Here is a 13,132-nt window from a genome sequence, read left to right on the forward strand (position 1 = left end):
TTTTTTCCCTTCAAAAAATTTCAGGGTCGCTACATAAAATTAGGGTAGGTCAAGAAACTGGAAACATTGTTTTTTTTTAGACCTTACTAATTTTCTAAATAGTTTATTCAAAACTTGTGTTGTCTGTATTAAACATTTTTCACATTGTGGCTACCTAACTTTATTTTGTATGCACATCTACTTCGTATTTCTTTAATATTATTAGAATGTGGATAATTCAAGGAATATTTTATGAGCCAAAAACTAAATGATATAGCCACTTTGTATAAAAAAATAGCAATTGGCTAATTTTGTAATGGACAGGTGAGCCCTAGGGCTTTGTTTGAAAATGTTTCACAAGGTTGATTACATAGACGTATGGGCTCCCATTTTTTACTACACATTTTTACAGGGATTACAACTAATTTTGAGGGTAAAATCATGGAAATACATGGTAAAAAGGTCTCAGGTTAGTACAATTTGCCTGAATATCTATTATTTTTGCCAGAATTTAAGCTTTGCTCTAGCACTAGTGGGGACCTTGCCTTGCACAGTTATGGTTGATTATAGTGTATTGGCTGTAAAACTGTAGGCTATTGTCTTAGTTTACCATAATTAGTTCATTTTACTAGATAGTACATTCTCGTTTTAATGTCTGCAGTGAAAACAAAAAGGAGAAGATGGCAGAGAAGTCTAAGAAGAAGGAAACTCCTAAAAAGAAAGTGAAGACAAAATCTCCTCTAAAACAAAAGAACTCTTCTCCCAGCAAGGATCTCGATTCTCCGATCAAAGTGTCCACCAAAAAGAAGAGAGCGAGAGTTATTGAGAGTGATGATGAAGATGAAATAAATGAAGAGAAACAAAAAGGTAAGTAAATTATTCAGTATGTGGCATTTATAAAGCTAACGATTAATTTTTTTACAATGGTGCAGGAAATTGTGCAAGTAGGTCTAGGCTGGCGGGTGAGGTTTTTAGGGGGGTCGGTTTATGCTTATCCCCAAAATATACTACTCAAAAGAATTTAAGGGTCAAAAATTTATAACCAAATAAGTTTCAGAGTGTATTAGATTGATGATGTAAACTACACCAAAAATTTAATTTATTGTTCCATATTTACAAAAAACCCACAAATAAACGTCACTGTATACAAGAAAGTCACATGGCATGCTGTCAAAGTTGAAGGTTGTCAAACATGGATTTTACACATTAGAACATTTGTTTAATAGTGTGTGAATCCACCCCTGGCGCGAATACACTCGACACATCGTTGCCTCATGCTGTTGATCAGACGTCTGAAGAACTCTTGGGGAATGGCCTGCCACTCTGCCATAAGAAGTTGACCCAGATCATGAAGGTTGGCCGGAGGGGCATGGTTATCCCGAACTCTCCTGCCTAATTCGTCCCAGGCGTGCTCTATTGGGGCCAAGTCAGGCGAATATGCTGGCCAATCCATCCTGGCAATACCTTGTTGTCTGAGAAAGTCCGTTACCACCCTGGCGCGGTGGGGTCTGGCAGTGTCATCCTGCAGAACTGCCCCGCCGCCAATCTGCTGAAGGCCTGGGAGAACCAACGGCCGGATAATCTCATTCAGATAGCGGATTCCATTCAGATTGCCATCCACCACATAGAGGGGGGTCCTGTGGTGGATAGAGATGCCGCCCCACACCATGACGCTGCCACCACCGAACCGGTGACGTTGTCTAACGTTAACGTCAGCGAAGCGCTCCCCAGGACGTCTGTAGACACGAACCCGACGGTCGTTGAACTGAAGACTAAACCTGGACTCATCAGTGAACATCACTCGACCCCACTGAACACGTTGCCACCGCAGATGAAGCGTGCACCAGTGACGTCTGGCCGTTCTGTGACGTGGTAGGAGTGGTGGTCGAACAGCCTGGCGACGGCAGCGTAGATTATTGGCTCTCAGACGATTGCGTATGGTTTGATCAGACATTCGAGTTTCAGTCGCAGTCCGCAGATTGTCACGTAATCGGCGTGCAGTGGTTGTGCGTTGACGTAGAGCCATATTGGTGATGTAGCGATCCTCTCTATTTGTAGTGCTTCGGGGTCTTCCCGAACGTGGACGATTTGGAACAGAATTCGTTGCTTGGTACCGTTGTCACAGTCGGCTAACGACACTCTGACTGACACCAAGTCTCAAAGCAACATTTCTTTGCGTATTGCCATCCTGAAGCCAAGCAATAGCCCTTCATCGATCTTCGATAGTCAGTTGAAGTCGTACCATTGTCGAATTTGGAGTGTGCACCGTACACGAACGCAAGCTCCAATTATACGGAAATTCAGCATTGGGAACATGGAATACACGTGCAAAGCGTGCAAATGAAGCGCTTTGTGAAAAAGCAAGTTATGGGCACTTAGCAGACCTTTCGCTTTCGCCCTAATTTACGTGGAAATGTAAGCATGTTTTCACCATTAGAACTAGTCGACAGTGTCAATGACAGTGGATTTTAATTCATTTATGGGTTGCTTAGACCCACTTTCGTCAAAATGGAACAATACCATGCGTGACATTATGGTCTAGCTAATATAACTGACATTCAGAAAATAATGTCGAAAATATCGTCTGACCCTTAAATTCTTTTGAGTAGTATACATTAAAGAAATATAATTTTCTTTGGGCATGGAGATTTTGACATGCCTCCCCTCCTAATTCACACGCATATGATGCAGGGTTCGTACGAGTCATGGAAATCCTGGAAAGTCATGGAATTTGTAAATGTCATTTTCTAGTCCTGGAAAGTCCTGGAATTTTGATATTGGTCATGGAAAGTCATGGAAAATGAAAATCTATCTAAATACATTTTTACTACATATATTTTAAAAGTAATCATAAGTTTTAAAATTTAAGTGGTAAAAGTATTTAGATAAATTTTCATTTTCCATGAAAAATGAACTATACGATATTAGGTGACTAATGGAAATACATGTACCCCAAGCTTTACTCATTTTCGTAGGACAAAGGATCAGCATAACTTTTATATGTTTTGCATCATATTGAACAAAGCAAAGTAGCAACATTATTTACTTTATAGAAGTCACTTGATGCATGTAAAACATAAATGTGTATTTTAAAAATAGCCTGCCAGCAAAAACTTGCAAGTTAATTATTAAACTTGACCTTAAATACGAACTGCATTTAAATTAAAGTGCCAAGAACAATTTCCTTCTTTATTTTTTTTTTTAATTTCAAAATGTTTTTGTGTGAGAAAACAGAGTGTGTATAATAATCTTTATTATTTATAAAAACGTTATTATTAATATCTAAAATATCAGATGGTATAGGCCGAAATAGTACAAAAAAGGTTCTGTTCGTAATTGAGTTAAAATTAATTCTATACTTTTTTTAATTATGAATTTAGTTGAGATATATCTCACCTGCAGTACTCAGAAGGTTCATATTACTGTTTTTATTGAATAAAAATTAATACATTTGATGTCAGAATGAATGCATGGAACAGTTACAAAAAATGGTTTAAATAATGCACATGTATATCAATAAATTAATACGTTTTGTAATTTTAAGGTTTTTTATTCCCTCTGTGGTTTTGAGAGAATGTTGCCAATAAATCCCAGTAAAAACAATCTGAAAGTCATTTTTATTTTTATTTCCTTCATTCTGCCATTTTGAAAAAGATTGCCTGTAAACCAACAAATCAAATTGGATTACATATAAATCTTACATACATTTAGATTTTGTCAAGGATTGTAAAAAAAAAAAAATCTTTCAAAAGGTCATGGAAAATGCCATTAAACAGTCATGAAAAGTCATGGAATTTGGTTATTGATAAAGTGTATGAACCCTGTGATGGTGATGGCATCAACTTTTGTATTGTCTATAACATTTACTAGTTCATTACAAAAATAAACCCCTTTCAATAATTCCTGGTGATACCATGTTTGTTGTTGTTTTTTTTATATTAAATTACTACTTTGAATAAACAGCCTCCTGTTTTAAAACAGTGATTAACTATTTTCAGAGACAGCTGAAGTTACTAAAGAGGTCAAGAAGGAGGTGGTAGTAGATGAAAATGTGGCTGTGGTAGAAAAAGAAGAACTCAAACCACAAGAGACAGTCATGCCGACACCGTCTGTGGAGTCCCAGGTAAAACCTCTGAATCTTGTATTTTTGGTACTCGGGTAAAATATGAGACAGTTCTTGATATACTGATTACTTGTGATGGCAATTTGGTACAATAACAATGATAGACATACCATAGAATGTTTTTATTGTTTTCATGACACTGCTGACTGCTGTGAATTTCTAAGAATGGTAATTTTATTAGATGTATCGTATGTCAGCTGATGTCTGTCTGAGCAAATACCTTAAAATCACAAGCATTTTTTAATGTTAAAATTATAAGTAAGAATTTTTAAAATATAATTTTAAAAATGTTTTGGTGTTGCACAATAATGCTGTAGCAAAAGCAAGGAAAGATAAATAATCATCTTCATGCTATACCTGTTAGCATCTGAATGATAAACAAAAAAACTTGGAGATCTTACATGCATAATTCTGTTTTAAACAAGTTTATGTACTATTCTATTTTTGTCCAGAGTGACAAGAATTCCCAAGCATTTTCTCAGTCCCCATCTCGATCTTCTACCTCTGTTCCCGTTACTCCTGTCAAGTCACCGACTGTCATACCACCAAGAAAAACTGGTATGTAGTTAGACCACTGTTTTACTGGTTGTAAGAAAGATTTACGTATTTTTGAATTTATTTGTTAAGAAAAATCTCATGAGATCCAATAAAATATATTCAGAGTATGTACCTATTTTGGAAAAAATCTCATCCGTGACAAACATTTCAAAATCTCTTTATTGTCAGACTAAATACTACACCTCATTTACAAAATTAGTTAACGAAATTTAATTAAAAAAAAAAAATCCTTCAGCATGTCAGTTGATCTAATAAATGATTTAAGACATTTCAAAATCTATTTGTCACTTGTATTTGAACAGAAACTTTTTAAGTGTTATAATGACAAATTTAGATTACCATTTGTAATAGTTTACCATGTATTTATAAATGTTTTGATGATAGCACAGAAGTTTTAAAAATACGCTTATTCATAAATTATTACTATGCCATAAGCATTCGTAATTGTCACACATTTATGAAGTAAAAAAGTTTTATATTCTTATATTTTGTTTATATTGTTGTAATTTTATGTTAATTATTAAATTTTTATTGTCTGTACTGTTAGCCAGAAAGAGTTTTGGTAGCGCTGTGAAGAGAAAGAACATGGACCAGAGTCCCCAGTCACTTGGTGTTGAGAGTCCAGCCAAAAGAAAGAAGGAAATACACAATGGAACATCAGTCAGTTCCAGAGACTTGAAAACCGAGAAACAAGAGGTGAGATAAGATGACGCCATGGAAACAGGGGCGGGACATACCCCAGTGGCAAAGCGCTCGCTTGATGCGTGGTCGGTTTGGGATTGATCCCCATCTGTGGGCCCATTGGGCTATTTTTTGTTCCAGCTAGTGTTCCACAACTGGTGTTACAAAGGCTGTGCTATGTACTATCCTGTCTGTGGGATGGTGTATATAAAAGATCCAAAAAGAGTAGCTCATGAAGTGGTGACAGCGGGTTTTCTCTCTCAATGTCTGTGTGGTCCTTGACCATATGTCTGACGCCATTTAATCAGAAATAAAATGTGTTGAGTCCGTCATTAAATAAAACATTTCCTTCCTTCCATGGAAACAAATCACAAACATGGAAATGCAGCAACGGAACATTAGTCAGTTCCGGAGACTTGAACATATTCAATGAAGCAGAGCAGTATTATATGTCATATGTTACAATGGGAATTAATTTAATTCTAAATGAAATATCCTCTTTAGCAAAATATTTGGGTGCAGGGGAAAAAATCTTACTACAGACCATGCCATGAAAAAATTTGAAGGGAGTCATTAATTGCTTTTCTGACTCAGATTATTGAAAGCCAGTTAAGATATATTGAGTTAAAAATCACTCCTTGAACTAGCCAGAGTATTTGAACTTCCCTTAAACACAGGTTTGCATATTTGGCTGGCTTTACAGTTGACAAAGATACATTTGTTTAGTCTGATCTACAATTTGCTTTTCCATATTTATCTAAACCTGTTGCAAAGTACAACTGTCACCCCCCCCCCCCCCCCCCCCACACTATACCTCATAGTCTGGTCTAAGTGTCTCAATAGCCAGGAGACTAATCTTCAGTTGTGTCTATGATCCCCACATCCTTTTTCCTTTACTCTTACTTTTTGAATTTGTTGAATGACATATGGTCTAGAAGAAATCTTATTATTTTACTTCATCTGTTTTAGAGAGCTTAATAACACAGTGGTCAAGTGCTCGCCTAATGCATGATCAGTCTAGGGTTGATCCCCGCGGCTAGGCCCATTGGGCTATTTTTCATTCCAGCTAGTGCATCACAACTGGTACATCAAAAGCTGTGGTATGTGCTATCCTGTTTGGGATGGTGCATATAAAAGATTCCCTGCTACTAATTGAAAAATGTAGTCTGTTTCATCATCAAATAGCTGATGATTAATAAATCAATATGCTCTAGTGGTGTCATTAAACAAAACAAACTTTTTATCTGTTTTAGAGCCAGGAATCTTGCAGTGATTCAGAAGCTATGGAAGTAGATGGCACAGATCAAGAGGAAGATGACGAGAAAGACAATGTTGATATGAAGAAAGAAAACGACATTTCGAAATCTGAAACGTGTGAGGAAACAAAGGAAAAAGAAAGTAATCCTGCATCTGTTGATAAACCTATGGAGACTGGCAGTGAAACAGACGGCAAAATAAAAAGCAAAGAAAATGGTTTGGAAGATGAGAAAATGTCTACAAAGACTGGGTCCAAAGACGATCACAAAAAAGTGGCTAAAGAGGAAATTAAATCTGCCAATGAAACAGAGTCAGAAAATGAAAATGCCATTACAGGTAAATGTGAAGCCAGATAACTAGTTGCAAAAACATATCCTTATACTTATATCTAATAGTCTAACTGGAACATGTTTACCTCTTAAACTTAAATTGTATTCTACCCCAACAGTTTTTACTTGCCTGAGGTGAGCAGGCGACTGTTAATTTCTGTCCCCAATTTTAATTTTTTTAAAGACGTTTTTTTGAAATGTTTTTGCACTGCCTGACACTGACCAGTAATGTGCAGCAACATTTTATTATCTCCCTGTGGAGTCTATAACAAAGTTTATCTATAAAAAAAGAAAACATTTTGCATGAAAATTTTTCATCTGATGTTGGTTATATTTTATTATTACCCATATGCTTAAAATATCTTGGTTCATATCAAAGCGATATGTCCCTCTAGAATGTCAAGTGGGACATAACACTTCGTGACGTCATCGATTGGCGCACTGCAACCTTACAGGAACGTCAACCAAACAAGTTGAGTGATATAAATTAAGATTGATTATGGATAATAAAAGGATATTAATTTCGCTACCAATTCGTAACATGTTTATGTCCCTCGTGAAATAATTTTCATTGTCACTTTCTAAAGCTTGTGACAAGAGGGACATAAACATGATACGAAATGGAAGCTCGTTTAATATCCTGTAATTATCATATGTTAGAGCTGTGGATGAATTTTGGGTGGTAAACAGCTTTGTGTTATTAACAGTATAATTTTGCTGGGGTTATTTTTATTTTATTTTAAAAGACATACTGTCTTACTATTAAAAACCCAGGTATGATTGATTATGAGTTTGACATTCCATAAATAGTACAGTAGTAGATTCGGATAATTAAAACTGTTTCATGACAGTAGTTACGGAATATGTTGTTAATAATATGCTTTTGTCATTTTTAGATAAGGATGAAAATGTTAGTGTGAAAGAAGAAAAAAGTGACTCTGAAGACGGGACGATAAAGAAAAAAGAAATTCATAGTTTTTTCTGTATGTTATTTGTCTTGCAATCTTTAGATAGCAGTTTATGTTTTTTAATCTGACAGTTTATGATTAAACAAATAACAGACATGATTAGGAAAGTATACTGGAGAGAATAATCTGTCTACTTAAAAAGTGTTTTTATTACTCTCCAATGCTTAACTTTGTTGTTTCATGTAATGTGGCATTTTGTTAATTTATCATGTCTTATTTATGCATTTAAATTTGTTTTCTTGCCTGTTTTTACTTAAAATCTTTGTTATCATTGCAGCTCCAAGACAAACTGAAAAGTCAACAACAAAATCTAAAAAGTCTAAAGTTAAGTCTGAAAAGTCAGCAGTGAAATCTGAAAAATCAAAAGTAAAGTCTGAAAAATCAACAGTGAAGACTGAAAAATCTCAAGATGACGGGGAAGAAAGTAAAGCATCGACAAAATCTGTTGAAAAGGACAAGACCTCAGCAACATCTCCAGTGAAGTAAGACATGTTTAATTGTTTATTTGAATGCACATAATGCACAAATGTTTTATTTAACGACGCACTCAACACATTTTATTTACGGTTATATGGTGTCAGGCATATTGTTAAGGACCATACAGACATTGAGAGAGGAAACCTGCTGTCGCCACTTCATGGGCTACTCTTTTCGATTAGCAGCAAGGGATTTTTTATATGCACAGACAGGATAGTACATGCCACGGCCTTTGTTACACCAGTTTGTGGAGCACTGGATGGAATGAGAAATAGCCCAATAGGGCCACTGGTGAGGATCGATCCTAAACCGACCACGCATCAAGTGAGCGCTTTACCACTGGGTGATGTCCCACCCCAACATCATTTTGGCTTTGTTCACCATAAATATAACATCTTACTGTAACTTCTTCAAATACAGGTGCGTTAGTAGTTTTCAATAACAATTTTGTGTTGGAATTTTTCTAGCATTAATTTTTTTTAAACATCATGCATCCAGTTTAATGTTATTATAGGGAAAAGCAAAGTCACATCATTGAAACACTATTCCAATGCTTTGCCACATTAAAATAAAAACCGGTCTACTTACCTTGGCCCCTTTCAGAATAGTTCCAAATTGAGCAGTCAGTGCTGTTTACATGTCAATATGGTTTTATTTTTCATAATTTTCAGGGCTCTACACGGCAAGTAAAACACTCGCATTTCCGAGTAACTTTTGTTCACAGGCTTTTTTTTCTTCTTCACCTGAGCATATTATGTACAGGAAGTTTAGCTGGTAATATTGTAAAGTGATCGTGAGTTGGGCAGCTAATGTCTATTTGTATCTTTGGTACATTAAACTATTACTATACAATTATTGGTTAATGTGGGTGGAGGATTACAAGGTTCTATGTGCACAAAACGTCATTTTGAGAAATCGCCACTTGACGTTTGGAGCTGCAGAGAGGTCTTTGCTGATGGGTCGGGTAAAATTTTAACGTGCATATGTGCTACGAGAGCTTCACGCACGCCTGTCCCAGGCTTAATCTCCGACTTTCGCTAGTGACTAAGTCCGGGCCAGGAGTGGGGGGGGGGGGGGGGAAAGGGGGATGGGGGGCTGGCTAAGTTTGAGGTGGGCGGAATTTAGAATACAAATTTAGTAGTTAGGTCAGGGACCTAAGGCCAAATGAACCTGCTCATGTCTGGACTGAAAAAAAGAATTAAATCCAAAGTTAAAATTAGAATGCTCAGAATTTTATTTTTTAAGGTGATTTGAGCAATTTAGACGGGCTGCCAAAGTAAAGTGCATCAGACTGTTTACAAAAAAATTAACATAAAATTTTGAGCCACAGCCGAAAATATTTAAAGTCCAACTAAGCCCCCAAAAGGAGGTTACCTGTCCTAGGAACACATGAACAGTCTCCATCTGTGTCAGTGTCCTAACAGAAGGAACCGCCACTGTTAGTGGAGCTGACAGCTTTGGTCCACTCCTGGCGTGGGCTGCTGTCGCGTCGATCGGGGCGACGACACAGAAGGGACTGCCCCCGGTGGTTGGTCCCCCCGGCTTTGGTCCCCTCTGAGCAGCCCCTGTCGGTTTTGCCTTTTTCTTGGAAGCAGGTGGGATCGCCCCTGGCAGAAAAGCTGCCAGGTTTGGTCCCCCCTGAGTAGCCTTGGGTCGCCACCTCCTCCTCCTACTAGTCGGATCTCTTCGGTTTGTTGTCGCCGTAGATCAGCGTGACGATCGCCAAACTCCCGTCGTGCTGAATATGATACTTGGACAGGTGTACAAGTTCATGTAGTACGGCTCCTAGGGTTGGGGGTGGGGTAGAAAAATCTCCACAGCAGCAGAACACAACTTAATTTTTCGGATACTCGAGTAGAAGTGGTCTTTGCAATAGTTTTAATATAACATCAGTGTCTTAAAATACGATATTCTAGGACTGTTTACTATGTAGATAATTTTATTTTCTATCAAATAGGATGGATAACTCATTTTTGGAAAAATTGCAGATAGAACCTTGTAATTCTCAGGCCAGCTAAAGTGTTCCTTAGACTTCATGTTGTGTATATTCTCTTAAATAAGCACTTTATTAGCACAGATATGGAGTAGAATATGACTCAGAATTATTAAACATTGTACAAAAGACAACAATTATTATGAAGTATTGGAGCAACAGCATCAGTATGCAACCAGTGCATTTCCATACTCCATTTAACTGAACTGATAGATTTATCTTTCGCAGTAGGGTAAACAATCTTTCTTCGAAAAACGCTATATAGCAGAAACTAAACTTAAGTAAATGTTCATAACAGTACTTCTGGCTGGGTCAAAGTTCGAGGTGCACCCAAATTTTGATAGAGAAGTGAACTCCACAAGTCCTGTGATTGGTGATAGATGTGAGTGTGTTGGTTGTAAAAACAATATAGTTTCAAAACCGGCCTCGGTGGCGTCGTGGCAGGCCATCGGTCTACAGGCTGGTAGGTACTGGGTTCGGATCCCAGTCGAGGCATGGGATTTTTAATCCAGATACCGACTCCAAACCCTGAGTGAGTGCTCCGCAAGGCTCAATGGGTAGGTGTAAACCACTTGCACCGACCAGTGATCCATAACTGGTTCAACAAAGGCCATGGTTTGTGCTATCCTACCTGTGGGAAGCGCAAATAAAAGATCCCTTGCTGCCAATCGGAAGAGTAGCCCATGTAATGGCGACAGCAGGTTTCCTCTCAAAATCTGTGTGGTCCTTAACCATATGTCTGACGCCATATAACCGTAAATAAAATGTGTTGAGTGCGTCGTTAAATAAAACACTTCTTTCTTTCTTTCTTTCTTTCAATAGGGCAAAAAATGTATGCAATTTTTTTTCATCTAGTACCACTGTGTCAAGTAGCCTTGTGCTTGGAACATGTATGGGGTACCTGTAAAAAAAAGTACTCAAATTTTGTGCGGAACTAGGGTAGTCATAGACGCTACCCGTTATCTAATAAATGAGCAGCTTGACCCCCACTTTTTTCTGATTTACTTTAAGGGTGAGGGGTGGGAGTATTTATATCCGTGGTGTTTATGTCGATTGATATGTAGCAGATAGGAGTTTTAGCCACTATTAGTTACTATTGTTGTCATGGGATTTGATTTGGTAGTATACACGCTTCAGAGTTGAGTTTTATCATAGTTCATTAGAAAGTCTGGTCAATTATTGCATACTGTTCATTATGGCACCCAAATCATGCTCTAAGTCTACCCGGGTATAATGCATATACAAAACTCATATTTCTTTCTTTCTTTTTTAAGTGGTCGAATACTGGGGGGCATTGTCATACATTTATTTTATAACATTATATATTAGCTAAAACTGTGGTGAGTGGACGGAGAGATTTGGCTAGTGAATATATGTCATTTACTAGCTAGCAGCAAGTGAAATAAAACTTCTGCATTGGGCCCTGATTTTAAACATAATCTTAAGTTTAAGTTAAAAAGATGAAAGAATAAAAAGTACCATTCGTTAAATATATATCATATAAAACAAATACCATTGAATATGTGACATTTATTGTATATGATGACAAAACCATTGTGGGATCAGTAATTGCATTGACCTTACATAGTCATTGGAGGATTTATAAATCATGTGAAGGCATCCATGGTTAACATGGGACCATCCACTGGAAACTGACCGACTGCAAGATACTGAGGCAGGTCAGAATCCACCATCAGACCAACTAGTCTGTGTCCAGTTGCACAGTCTACATGGTACCATCCACTGGAAACTGACCGACTGCAAGATACTGAGGCAGGTCAGAATCCACCATCAGACCAACTAGCCAACTGTGTCCAGCTGTACGGTCTACATGGTACCATCCACTGGAAACTGACCGACTGCAAGATACTGAGGCAGGTCAGAATCCACCATCAGACCAACTAGCCAACTGTGTCCAGCTGTACGGTCTACATGGGACCATCCACTGGAAACTGACCGACTGCAAGATACTGAGGCAGGTCAGAATCCACCATCAGACCAACTGGCCAACTGTGTCCAGCTGTACGGTCTACATGGTACCATCCACTGGAAACTGACCGACTGCAAGATACTGAGGCAGGTCAGAATCCACCATCAGACCAACTAGCCAACTGTGTCCAGCTGCACAGTCTACATGGTACCAGACACTGGAAACTAACTGCAAGATACTGAGGCAGGTCAGAATCCACCATCAGACCAACTAGCCAACTGTGTCCAGCTGCACGGTCTACATGAGACCATCCACTGGAAACTGACTGACTGCAAGATACTGAGGCAGGTCAGAATCCACCATCAGACCAACTAGTATGTGTCCAGCTGCACAGTCTACATGGTACCATACACTGGAAACTAACTGCAAGATATTGAGGCAGGTCAGAATCCACCATCAGACCAACTAGCATGTGTCCAGCTGCACAGTCTACATTGGACCATCCACTGGAAACTGACCAACTGCAAGATACTGAGGCAGGTCAGAATCCACCATCAGACCAACTAGCCAACTGTGTCCAGCTGCACGGTCTGCATGGGACCATCCACTGGAAACTGACCAACTGTAAGATATTGAGGCAGGTCAGAATCCACCATCAGACCAACTAGTCTGTGTCCAGCTGCAGAGTCTACATGGTACCATCCACTGGACCAACTAGCCTGTGTCCAGCTGCACGGTCTACATGGGACCATCCACTGGAAACTGACCAACTGCAAGATATTGAGGCAGGTCAGAATCCACCATCAGACCAACTAGTCTGTGTCCAGCTGCAGAGTC

At 38.3% G+C, this 13,132-nt stretch overlaps 1 protein-coding gene across 1 annotated transcript in view; it reads left to right on the top strand.

Annotated features, from left to right (window-relative positions):
* The window catches only part of LOC121378472 (DNA ligase 1-like), a 74,347-nt gene that overhangs the window by 5,328 nt on the left and 55,887 nt on the right, over nucleotides 1–13,132 (top strand). The window contains exons 3-9 of the mRNA XM_041506659.1: nucleotides 641–846; nucleotides 3,978–4,102; nucleotides 4,555–4,660; nucleotides 5,208–5,356; nucleotides 6,595–6,934; nucleotides 7,824–7,910; nucleotides 8,173–8,377. Of these exons, the coding sequence (XP_041362593.1) occupies nucleotides 641–846; nucleotides 3,978–4,102; nucleotides 4,555–4,660; nucleotides 5,208–5,356; nucleotides 6,595–6,934; nucleotides 7,824–7,910; nucleotides 8,173–8,377 (1,218 nt within the window). The remainder of the gene's footprint in view (nucleotides 1–640; nucleotides 847–3,977; nucleotides 4,103–4,554; nucleotides 4,661–5,207; nucleotides 5,357–6,594; nucleotides 6,935–7,823; nucleotides 7,911–8,172; nucleotides 8,378–13,132) is intronic.

Source organism: Gigantopelta aegis, chromosome 8 (genome assembly GCF_016097555.1).
Source record: "Gigantopelta aegis isolate Gae_Host chromosome 8, Gae_host_genome, whole genome shotgun sequence".
NCBI classification, from domain to species: Eukaryota; Metazoa; Mollusca; class Gastropoda; order Neomphalida; family Peltospiridae; genus Gigantopelta; species Gigantopelta aegis.